Below are 13,240 nucleotides of genomic sequence, written 5' to 3'. Positions count from 1 at the left end.
AGGTGTGCCTAATTTTTTTTCACACCATGATACATCATCTACAAAGTTCATAGTTATAAACTGCACAATCATGTTAAAACAAAAACAAAACTCAAAAGACATACACTAACCAATCTCACAACATTTTAAAGGAAGCTTAGGATTTTGTGTTGGGGGCACTCACTGCTATCCTGATCATCTGAGGCCGTATGGGGTTTGGGGTTGTTGGTGGTGGGGTTAATGCTGTGAATTTCTTGTTACTTGTTCTATTTACACATCCAGTTTTGAGTACCACAGAAAGATATTTTGATTTTTATTAGTGGAAGCAATTTGGAAACAATACCGAAGAAGTGAACTGTATAAAATGTTTTGGTGTAATTTGTGAAGACTTGAAGAATTTGAAAATTTGTAAGTTGTCTTTTGTTCTGTTTTGGTGGCACTGGGGGCTTCGTCAAGGGCCTTGTACACTCTCTTTATAACCTAAGAAAATAGGAAACAATTCTATTCTGGTTACTTGAGAGTGCAGACAAAGGGCCAGCAGACTGCATGCCTGCACACCCCTCCGCTGGGCAGTGTCCACCTTTTCCAGCACTGCACCCTCTCAGGATGGAACAGAGTGGGAGCTGGCTGACTACATCCCAACGCTACCTATGGCATCTAACTGCAGTATGAAAGGCACTGCAGGATCAACTACTATTCCAAGTGTCAGTGCTCCACGTAGTGAGTTACATGGAGGACCCCTGTCTCAACAAACAAAACAACGAGCTTTAATAAAAACTCCATCACAATCTTGCTATAGTCAGTAAAATTTACCATTCTCTGTAATTGTAATTGTGCAGGTTTTACATAAGACTGCTCTTCTGCATAATACTGTTGAGAGGACTGAGCAGACGCCCAAACAGGCTGCTCAGTCTTCTCTCAGAGGTCAGGTCTCAATTTCAGTTTCCTGAGACTGGATGGGCAATTTCTGTAAGAGCCACGAACAAAGGACAATTAATCACTGGCGCCCCTGACCACAGGGACAAGGGAGATAGGATACACTAAGCCTGGGCCCCTGAGCCAGCCCCCATGGTCAGTGTGTGCTAGGCCAGCCAGCCTCCACAGCAGCTCAAGGACAAAGCCTGGGACTTGTCCAGGTTTGCTTAAAGATGGGAAAACTGTACCCTGACCAGCCTCTAACTAGTCCTGGCCAATTAGAACATACTAATATGATTGCCACTTGCTCCAGCCAATCGTAGATAAAATAACTGCCTTAGGACCTCCTCTTGGCTATGCTTAAAAGGAGCTCACACATCTCTCTCAGAGTTTTTGCCATCTTGCCTTTGTGTGGGATGATAGGCCCCAGCATGCTGGAATAATAAATGCTCTTGCTGATTTCATACATAGATGATGGTCTTTTATGGGACTTCCCCATAAGTAACTCTTTTTTTATTTTATTATTTATTTATTTATTTATTTATTTATTTATTTTTTTTTTTTTTTGGTTTTTCGAGACAGGGTTTCTCTGTGTAGCTTTGCGCCTTTCCTGGATCTCGCTCTGTAGACCAGGCTGGCCTCGAACTCACAGAGATCCGCCTGCCTCTGCCTCCCGAGTGCTGGGATTAAAGGCATGCGCCACCACCGCCCAGCAAGTAACCCTTTTTAAGTCAGTAAGTTTCTTCGGCTAGAAGAGAGATTTTAATAGATACTTGTATTGAGATTTTAGGACATCAAGATAACTGTTCTATTTCCCTGGACAACATGTGTTTTTCAAGTGTAAATTCTGTATTTACACCAGAGGCAGTAACTGGAGGCACAGGAAAAAGAGATAAACAGTTAAGACACAGACCATCAAACTCAAGACCCTTACAACACAGCCCAAGAGGTCTGTGAAACTCCAGGCTTAACAAGCTAACACTGGCCTCATATTATGTCAAGCGAGTCACTATATATAAATACTTTGTGTAAAAGCTGAGAGAGAAATTTGAATGATATGATATGGGGAAGAAAATTATAATAAAGGTATTTTCAAACAATACAATTTTAGACGCATGAAAGTATTTTCAGAGCTTAATATATTTAATATCAGAATAAAATAAAATTTATAGCCCTCCAGAATTTCTAGTTTTCAATGGGACTAATTCTTTTATTCCACAGAATTAAGACTGTGGAAAGCTGTAAGTAAAAAGTCAATCATCATTAATCAAGGGGGATAAGAAAAAACTACTTCATTAATACTGGGGGGAAAAAAAATCACTGATTTTTTTCTATCTTGATATGTTTTCAAAACATGCCTTTGAATATTTTTTACTCATTCATTCATTCATTCATTCTCGTATGTACAGGAGCCATGATACAAGTGTACAAAGTCAGAGGATGACTTCCCTGAATGTTCTGTAATAGTTTGCTCTGATATTCAAACATTCCAACCTTCTGGGAAGCTCCTTAAGCAGAAGGTAAGCCACTCAAAATAGCTTCAGAAAGTCTCTGAAACTGACCAGATTCTCTAAGCCCTCCTTCCCAGGATGTAAACAAGCCAAATTGCTGAGATTCACTTTCAGACAAGCCAAACTGCAAAGAGTGAGACCAGACCAGCACCCTGGAAGAAGCAGGAACCAGCCGAGCTGCCGGTAAGAGGTTTAAACAGTCACTCAGGATAGATACTCTCCAACCCACTGGGCCTCCTGCAGGCTGTGCGGTGTGCCCCAGGTTCCCAGCTCTGTGAGCTCTCGCCCATGCTGAGTCGGCTTTAGTGATACATCTCTCTTTGAGTCATTTACACTCCTGTAAATAACTCCAATAAAACTCCCTGGTTGACCAAGTTGACTCTGGTGTGTCTTTAGTGAGTTCCCTGTCTGGGGTGAGGAGACCCGTGTGTGTGGACTCTGCCCGAGGGAAAGGAGTCACTTTCCCCTCCTCCCGTGTTGTCAGGCTTGGAGGCAACCCCCTCACTAGCTGAGCCATCCTGCCAGCCCAAACAGGCCCATTCACTGGGGAACTGGGCGAGGGCTGAAGGCACAAAATTCAACTTCAAAGCGTGGCAATAAATGGCACAATAAAACTAAGCAATGTCCATGTGAGGTGGTGTATGCCTACAGGTCCAGGTCCTCAGCAGTCTGAGACAGAAGAACTGCTTGAGCCCACCACTTGGGGACACCTTGGGAACCCAGGGAAAACCATACATAGATGAAGAAAGCACAGGGAAAAAATCAACAAATGAAACCAAAAGAAAAGCAAGAGGCACCATCCTCTCCACCCCAGCAGCTGTGAGGTGAAATCAGGCCAGGGAGCCAGAAAGGGTTACCAGCTTAAGGGTCCTTACTAGAGGACAGTATGATATCATTAAATAGGGTACTACAGTGGTACTTTGACTCAGGATGGGAAGTTTAAATAGTCTCTCAAATCTTGGAAACACAAAGATGTGTCTAAAAATAATCATTTAAGAAGGAATAATTTTTGTATTTTGTGAATGGCATGAGTTTTTTTCTGCTTACAAAAATAGAAATTTCCTTAGGAAAAGAGCCTGAGTACACAAGGAAAAGGAAAAACTCTACTTTGAATTAAATGTCTTGTTCTCTACAGCCTAAGAAGGCAAAAACATGTTTAAATTACTGTATTTACTTTTTGAGGGGAGGATACCTTGTGCGATTTGATCCTTTCCCATATGGGACTCAGAATCAAGCTCTGATTGTCAGGCTTCCTTGCTGGCTTAAAAGCTACACTATTTTTAAATAAGGCTGAAGCATCTGTATACTGGTTAACATCATGTGATTAAAAGAAGTGCATGTAATTACCCTTACCACTGTTAACGGGCCTCTGAGGAGGCACAACTGGAGACATTATACTTAGATGTTTAAACACATTGGACCAAAGGGTGAAGGCTCAAAGCAGAGAACTAGAAAAAATATCCAAATCTGAAGATGGACCTACTTGTAATTATCGTCTTCCACAAACTTTTGTAGTTCTTCTATATATTGAACGGAATTCAGGTACTTTTGGACATGAGGCAACATGGGAATATCTAGGCAAAAGATGACAAAGGATTATTTAAGTCAAGTACATAGTAACTAGAAACTTAAGGAGAGAAATACAACTGGTGGTAGCTAAGGCCACATGTCACCAAAACTGAACTTAACTCTAAAAGACATTCTTTTAACTCACCATATTCACAGGACTGCTGTAAATCAGAAATTATTCGAAGAATGTTATTCATCAAATTTGATCTCTGCTCATTTTCTAGAATGCTGCCAGTGGATGGGTACGCTGAGTCAATGTATGTCAAGTCTGACAGATAGATACCTGGAACAGAACAAAGAGTTCTCACACACATCTGAATGACTCAAGAGGGAAGAAAACCCAATTTACAGATGTTTCCAGTATGTCCTAGTTAGAATATATTAACATAATAGCATGGTCTCTTGGAGTTGAGGCTTCTAGAGTTGGGGGTCAAGCCATACAAATGTAAGTTCCTTGTGAAGTCTCCCCACGTTGTCTGTCAAGCATAGATTAAGGCTGCAATCAAAAGTTAGGCAAACACACTAAAGGGCAAAAAGGTTGAGTTCCTGACCTGGCAGAGACAGTCATTTTACTCCCTGAGTCTTGGTAATTACATGGTTTCAACCATTACCAGTTTCCAGTCTTTATTTTATCTAAGGAACATCCACAAGTCAACACAGCCGGTGCCTTCTATGGGGAAGTTCATCTCATACCCTTGCTTTGAGCTGATAGCCTCAACTATGAAGAGTGTTTCAATTGAGTAAATACAGGTACATTATTTGTTTTAAAGAACAGCAGCTGAGTTTCTGAAATCTTTTTTGTGGTCACAAAAAAGGTTTCAGAAACTTCCTAATCAACTTCATGTTTTCTGAAATCAGAAAGAATGATATATCTCTCGGTCATATCAGTCCTGAACATAGGCAGTTCCTACTTCAAAAATATTTCCAAGAGTTCACTATTCATATAGAAAACTGCCACTGGAGAGAAACATATCCATCTCCCTACTTCTGCCTTATTGATCCACGAATTTTCAGGACCTGTGCCCCTGCCTTCTACACAAGTCCCTGGTTTGCCTGTTGGCCACTTTCTTCCATTACTTTCTAGACACAGGTCCGTTAATTCAAACCCTTTACCTTTTCAGTCTAGCTCAGGGTCAGTTAGTCCCTAGTTTCCACATAAATTTCTGAAAGAAATTTAGAAACTGTTCAGCATGTTTTCACGGGGCCACCACTTTGGGACTTTTCGGGGACAGCCAGTCCGCGAATCCCGACCTTTACCATGGCCTATTATAAGCTGATGTTATCAATACCATTAACTTACAAACATTTATGAGTGTAGAACTGCTTTGCGCTTGCTCCTCTCTCATTTGTTCAAGACTATGAAGTCATTTTTGAGTTGCTCTATTTCGTTTTCTAAGAAAAAGAAAACCTGTGTGATGCTTAGGTAAGAGCTGGTACCCAATACAGCACAAGGCCTGGCCAGCCTGCTCACCCTCCCAGCACGCTCCTCTCTCTCCTTCCTGTTCCTCACCAACTCCAGATCAAGACTGGTTTCCACAGCAGGCCTGCTCACCCTCCCAGCACTCTCCTCTCTCTCCTTCCTGTTCCCTCACCAACTCCTAATCAAGACTGGTTTTTACAGTATTCTTCAAGTTATTTAAACATTTTTTCCCCATGAAGTGTTGAAATGGAAATCTATGTAGGAGTTTTAAGCCCTATGTTTTCTTATCTTTAAATAGACTTTCAGCAAATAAACCTGAAAGTTAACATTATCACCTGACCAAATTAACCACAGACTAGAAATCGACTCTATCGAAGTCCTAAATAGATTATTTAACGTGAAAAAGAGAAAACTCTATATAGTTTTAGTTGATATCATGAATAATTTTTCCCAAAACAATTTTGGGAAAATTTTAATGTAAAATTGAAATGCAAATTTTCACTTTACATCCAGACAACAATTTTACGACTCAGTTGTACTTAAGTTCTAACAGGAATATTATATAAAATTTAAGATTAACTGAATGAAGCTATAATTATTTCCCTAAATTTGACAATCCTTCTTAAATAGCATAATGAATTAAATAAGTGAACCCTGTTCATAACACAAAACCAGTTTGCTTTTACCAAGTAGTGTCTCTGTAAATGTGGCAGTTATAAATTAATTAAAGTTCCAAAATATAAGGTTATAAATCAGTTGAAAATATGTAATTATGGACTGACTACATCAGATTTTCTCTATTACATCTGTATCACTTCTAAAAACTAGAAGTATATTACTGAAATAACATTTTTGGGATTTTTTTGTTTGTTTTCAAAACAGGGTTTCTGTGTAGCCCTGGCTGTCCTCGAACTCACAGAGATCCGCCTGCCTCTGAATTCCAAGGTGTGTGCCACCATGCCTGGCTAAAATTTTATAACCAAATATATAACAATCTGAAAAAGCAAAAACATTAGTTCTGCAGACTTAGTCTACATTTCCAAAAGCTGACATTTGGTAACTGCAAAGATATTAATATAAAAATTAGGAGATGTTTGTCTTTTTGAAGTGATGCTTCAAAGGTTTCCTATGTGAAGAGTGGTCCGTTTATGAATAGTTTGCATTCTGTCTAGGCCCCAACTAAAATGCAGGGTTTTAAGATTAAATTGAAGATGAAATAAGTCCATGTATTTTTATAGTATCTGCCAGTGGTCTTGCTAGTCTTTACATGGTTATTGTTTTGCTAACAGGAGTGAGGGAATCACTAACGAAGGGACCTGGCTCTACTGTAAATAAGCAGCTCCCTTCTAAGTTCCCCAATTATCACAAACACAGACAAAACAACAACACACCAAAACAACAAACCCAAAACCCCAGACCCTGAGATATAATATACACGGGAAGGCCTGAAACAAAGAATTCACCTCGGCCAGGCGGTGGTAGCACACGCCTTTAATCCCAGCACTCGGGAGGCAGAGGCAGGCAGATCTCTGTGAGTTCGAGGCCAGCCTGGTCTCCAAAGCAAGATCTAGGAAAGGCGCAAAGCTACACAGAGAAACCCTGGCTCGAAAAACAAAACAAACAAACAAGAATTCCCCTCAATAGAAGCACAGTATCTAGAATCCGAGGGTTCATCCTGCCGTCCCAGCCTACATCAGGGTCATTTTCAGTTCACTGGGAGAAACTGTTGATTTGATATGGTTTTCTTCTGTTACTGTTTTGAATTATCTTGTAAATGCTCAGGTAGACTCAGGAAATGTGTACTCTACTGTAAGGTTTAGCACTGGTATTCACATTTATTCTAACTTTCACAACTTGACCTCTGATCATTTACTGACACTGAAAGAGTAGAACTATCCCAGATTTAAACACCCACTGTAGAGAGAGCAGGACGTCTGTCTTCAGGTCATAGCGATCGTGGTGTTGATCACCCGGGAGAGAAATAAAAATGGGTGATGTTGATAAAGGCAAGAAGATTTCTTGTTCAGAAGTGTGCCCAGTGCCACACTGTGGAAAAGGGAGGCAAGCATAAGACTGGACCAAATCTCCATGGTCTGTTTGGGAGGAAGACTGGTCAGGCGGCTGGATTCTCGTATACAGATGTCAACAAGAACAAAGGCATCACCTGGGGAGAGGACACCCTGATGGAGTATTTGGAGAATCCCAAAAAGTACATCCCTGGAACAAAAATAATCTTCGCTGAAATTAAGAAGAAGGGAGAAAGGGCAGACCTAATAGCTTATCTTAAAAAGGCTACTAAAGAGTAATTCCACTGCCTTATTTATTACAAAACAAATGTCTCATGGCTTTTAATATGCACCATAATTTAATTCATACATCAAAATTCAGATCATGAATGGCTAACAATGTTTCTGTTGGGACGGTCCTGATTTAAGTAAAAATGACTTAAAGTGGATATGATCTTTTTAAAAAATAACAATTCCAGTCACTATCACAGCTCTCCCTTTCTCAAGATCAGATTGGACTTATTAAAGTTATACTTTCCACAAAGATGGGGTGTCACCTCAAACCTGTTGAATGGTTTTATATTTAAATTTATATAACTGGGAATATGGATATGTTTAAACAAGGGGAAAATTCTGTCACTCTCTCAGAAACAAGAAGATTCACCTGTGTTTCAGTTTGTATTCACTGGCCTGTTACAGGCAATGGAACGCCAGGAAGCAACTGTCTATTCTTGACTTGATGATGTCATTTTAATTAGAATTCCCTGTCAAAGGATGCTGCCTTTCACCATTGAAAGGCACTTACTGTGATCTATGTATAATATCAAATAAAGAGTATTTAGCACTTCTTTAAAAAAATAAACACCCACTGTATAAACAAGCCAAACACACACACACACACACACACACACACACACACACACACACACACAAACTCTGCCTTTCTAGACATCAGTGTGTAATACCACTTTATTCAAGGCTAGTGATTTAACTTCTCAGGAAAGAAACAGAATTAAGTATCATGTTAAATGTACCACAAACTAGAATTAGCCATCAAATGTAGGTACAGAATGCATCTACATGCTGCTGAAGTGCTCACTGAGCCACAGTGAGCATGTACCACCCTGCACTTTCACCAAAAATGATGCCAGAGAACTATCAACGTTACAATTTATACTCAGTATAGTAGAAACATCTCTCTCCCTCCCTCCCTCTCTCCCTCTCTCTCTCTCTCTCTCTCTCTCTCTCTCTCTCTCTCTCTCTCTCTCCCCCCCCCCTCCCTCCCTCCCCCCTCTTTCTTTCACCCTTGAGAGACTAGAAATTTATATTTTCCTATTTAGAGGTGTTTTTTTTAAAAATATACAGCATTTATGATCAGTAACTGGCTAAAAACACTTCAGTTTTCTTGGAATTCCTATAGTATGTGTAAAACGAAGGCCAGTAAGACCATTGCCTAAAGACCAGGCACCTTCTGCACCTTCTGTGAGGTTCATGAGACATGCACGGCACCGTCACTGACAGAGCAGGTCCACCTACAGTCTTCCTCACCTTCCTCTAACACAATGACTAAGGTTCTGCCTCTCAGACACAGCTCAGTGCACTGTCCTCTAATTCCTTACCTAACACTGCATTCGGTCCATCACCCTGTGCACATGTGATTTGGCCACTAATTGTAAGTCTATGCCTAGTAATTCTCTTAATAATTTACAAAACAAGTTAACTCAGAAATGCTAAGGATACTTTATTTTTATATACAAAATTAAAAGGAGACTTAAGAACCATGTCTGCTGGTATTAACCATATAAAAGTAAAATTTATAAAGAACAAAATGTTAACTTTAGAATGTACACTCTCTGCATCATGAGTCTTTTGATGTTACTTTCTCAATTATGCTAAAACTGAGTAAGCCATCATTGACTTTGTCTTGTTTTTAATTGTGCACAGTGTTTTAGAGCCTAGAAGTCATTGTTCTGACTTGCATTTGGATCATTATGTGCTCTTTTATATGAATGCCAATACATAAAAGGTAAATAAGTATTTGAAAACAGTGTTAAAATAAAGTATAAATCAAAGCATTTTCTTACATGTATTTACCATTAAACTTAATGATGTCTTAAAATTAGTAAAAAACAAATACTATAATTGAGTACCTCTGATGAAAATTCTTTACATGCAGTTTTAAAACAAATAAACTTAGCATGTAATGGTCTTTCTTCTAGAGTTATAACAATGCAGTGTTGCTCAAACTGCATTACATTTGTGAGTGAGCAGTCATCTCAAACAAGCACTGGACTATGTCTACTGAGCTGAGCACATCTAATCAAAATTACTATCCAAGAAAAATCTTACCTACCTACAGGAAATGACCCTCCCTTCTCCTTTCCAAATCCAAATGCTTCTTCTTAGTGGAGCCATTATGGTGTCCTTCCAGATCCCTACACTGCCTTTTCCATCACTTCCTCTCTGAAGAAGCCTGCCCCAGACACAATACCCATTCCTGTCTCACCGTATGTAAAATCAAAGCAGCCTTTCCTTTCAATCTGCTACTCTCCTCGGAAAGGCCCCTTGCTGCCTCCTTTAATAAATCCCCTTCAACAAACATCCCCAAAGGGAGCAAAGAATAGTGCACGTATTTTATCCTGTAATCTAGTCTGTTTTGAAGTAATATTTGATGCACACACAGTTTGTATAGGTCAGGAAAAATTCTGGCAGACGTCGAATGAGGGGAAGAAGCACTCCTAGGTACCTATCTCCAGCACATACTTTTAGATACTCTAAGCTGTTTTATACTCTTAAGTTGTTGACATTCTTGGCCACAACAATGCAGATGAATTATATGTAAATGATTAATGCTCTGTGACTGTTGACTAATTTTGCAATTATTTGTACACTCATTTCAGTATTCTTTACCTATATGTGTATTTCTTTGAATTACCTACTGAAATGGTTGTATCTTTCTGATTCTTTTATATATTTGAGGATTTAAATAAATATTTTCACATATAGTCTTTACACTTGCATAAAAAGCACAAATGTATTTTCCTGTATGCATGCATGCATGCATGTATGTATGTATGTGGGTACACACAGGCCATGTGGCACACATGCAGGTCAGATGACAGCTTGTGGAGTGGGTTCTCCTCCTACCACGTGAGGAGTCTTGGGGATGGGACTCCATAGCTCGACAGGGTTGGCAGCAAGTGCTTGAACCTGATGAGCTATCTCAGCAGCCGAATTTATCTTTTAAAAGTTACCTTTAACCTATATATCTAGTGTATATGAAAGACCAATCAATTTAAGGACTGCAGGTATCCCTGGAAAAGCTTAGAGACTGCTTAAAGAAATGCCACAGGTGCTAGCCCTACAGACCAGTCAGAGCACCACAGCATACAAAGACAAGACTAAAGGATACACTCACAAAGGACCCACACAAGAAAATGTTATTCCCAGATGACGGATCATACAAGGTTTTGAGGCAGAGGTGGGATGTTGAGTCTGGCACTAAATGGCTGACTTTTCTGTTCTACCTTATCATTAAAACTATAGGTTGCCACAGTCAATGACAGTGCTGACAGCCACTGCCATGTGACCAGATTATTTCAAATGTGCTCATTCTGAATTGATGTGCTTAAATAAAGATGTAAAGAAATACAACATCACTAACACTGAACAAATCAAATCCTGCTGCATCTTACTACAAGCAGCTTCTCTCCAGAAGGAACTACTACTCTGGATTTTAAGAACATTCCTTTTATTTTCCCCCCTTTTTAGAGAGTTCTTCCTTTGTAACGTAGACTGTCAAGCTGGTCTAGAACTCACGATGTAGCCTCGTCTGGCCTCCAACTTTTCCGTTTCTGGCTCTCAATTACCTGAAGTATGTGGAGGGGGTGCAGGAGTACATGTGGACATGTGGGGCATACAGGAGTAGGCTGTGCCTAGTCCAGTTTCCTCAAGAACATATATGTATCCCTGCTAGTTTGAAAAAAAAAAAAACGAATACTTTTTTTTCTGTGTGAAGTCCAACAATATCTGCAAAGCTAGGGACTATGAAATGGTACAGTGGGTAGAGGCACTTGTGGCCAAGACTAAGGACCTGACTTCTACCCCTGGTGGACAGAGAGACTTGACTCAGGCAAGTTATCCTCTGACCTCCACACGTGCCAGGGTTCTTGGGCAACGCACTCACACACAAACACACTCCATAAATGTAAAAAAAAAAAAAAAAAAAAAGAAGCTTGCTATATTCCAAATAATTTTGTAAGCACTTATTAAATACAATTTTAAAATATGGTCTTCCATGATTACTTTACATCATTATTTTGTTACTATTTTATTTCTGATTTTAAATGCTTTCATAATTCCTTGAGAATAAAATGACATATGATTATATTACAACTTAGTCACTTTATTTTACAGACTTTCGAGTTCCTTCCCTCTGGGTTACTAGAGACATATTTGTACAGAACACATGTAGAGATTTTTCTTTAGTATGTGTGTACATCTATACACTCACTCCAGCAAAGCATTGCTCATGCTGTGCGGTATAACATTACAGCTTCAGAAGATGGTACTTTTTTTCAGAGCTCTATGGATCCATACTTACACTGACAGTGTGAAAGTTTCTACTGATGCACTGTGTCAATAGTCGCTATTTTAATTTGTGCCATTTATAGGTATAAAATGGTATTTCATTTGTTTGACTCAATGTTTTATCCATTTTGCCTTGTTACTGCCTTATATAGACAACATAAGGCATTATAAGAGACAATAATAGGCATTATATAGGCTAGTTTTAAGTCAACTTGGCACAGCTAGAGTCATTCGAGAGGAGGAAGCAGCCTCAATTGAGAAAATGCCTCCATAAGCTCTGGCTGTAAGCAGACTTGGAGGACATTTTCCTAATCAGTGATTGATGTGGGCGTGCCTAGTGCCCCTGGGCTGGTGGGTGCCATGAAAGCAGGGTGAGCAAGACCAAAGGAACAAGTCAGTAAGTAGCACTCTTCCAGGGATTCTGCATCAGTCTGACTTCCTTGGATGAAGGACTGGGATGTGGAAGTGTGAGCCAAATAAACCCTCTCCTCCATAAGTTGTTTTTGGTCGTGGTGTTTCTTCAGAGCAATAATAACCCTAACTAGGACAGGGATAATTTTGTAAACAATCATATTACATAACGCAGAACTTGAGACGGAAAGAAGCACTAATTATGTAACACAGAATTTAAGAAAAAAAAACCCACTAGATTTATCATCAATTTCACTTGTTTTAAGTGATTACATATAAAAGCAAGTTTTGTGTGTGTATTTTTTTCTTTTTTCTTTTTCTTTTCTTTTTTTTTTTTTTTTTGAGTCAGGTTTTCACTCACTAGCCCTGGCTGGCCTGGAGCTCACTGTGTGCATTCCAGGCTGGCCTCAGATTCATAAGGATCCGACTGCCTCTGCCTTCCGAGTGCTGGGATTAAAGGTTCAGCTATAAAAGCAGTTTTCTCTTAAGAAACTTGACATAGTTTGTTACATTTTCTTGAAGGTTTAAAATGTCCTGAAACAGCGACACCAGAATAAAATGTTTAGATGTTCCCGAGGCTGTATAGAATTGAATGTTAGGTGCCTGCTTCCCAGGAAAGTCTAGCTCCTTACAGCTGGACGCTACTTCTAAAGTTGGAGTACTATTTTCTCAACTCAAAAGCTCTGTGGCCGGCAGACTACAATGTTTATTTTATAATTGCTTGCTGAACTACGATAGTCTGTTTCCAGATGGTGCCCTTCCTTCAACCTGCACACAATCTCTCCTTGTTCAGAGCTATTCAACCTCCCGCAGCTCCAGCTCCCCCTCCCCACTTAGGG

At 39.7% G+C, this 13,240-nt stretch overlaps 1 protein-coding gene and 1 pseudogene across 7 annotated transcripts in view; one reads left to right on the top strand and one right to left on the bottom strand.

The window, feature by feature from the left end:
• The window catches only part of Ralgps2 (Ral GEF with PH domain and SH3 binding motif 2), a 146,123-nt gene that overhangs the window by 26,800 nt on the left and 106,083 nt on the right, over positions 1-13,240 (bottom strand). For all 7 annotated transcript variants that reach the window (XM_059280359.1, XM_059280366.1, XM_059280362.1 and 4 more), the window contains exons 9-10: positions 4,120-4,257; positions 3,889-3,979 (exon numbers count right to left, since the gene is read on the bottom strand). In XM_059280359.1, coding sequence (XP_059136342.1) covers positions 3,889-3,979; positions 4,120-4,257 — 229 coding nt within the window. The remainder of the gene's footprint in view (positions 1-3,888; positions 3,980-4,119; positions 4,258-13,240) is intronic.
• On the top strand, positions 7,382-7,836 carry LOC131925102 (cytochrome c, somatic-like; annotated as a pseudogene).

Source organism: Peromyscus eremicus, chromosome 15, assembly GCF_949786415.1.
Source record: "Peromyscus eremicus chromosome 15, PerEre_H2_v1, whole genome shotgun sequence".
NCBI lineage: Eukaryota > Metazoa > Chordata > Mammalia > Rodentia > Cricetidae > Peromyscus > Peromyscus eremicus.
Note: the sequence above shows the minus strand (reverse complement) of the source record. Positions and strands in the feature narration are given on the sequence as shown.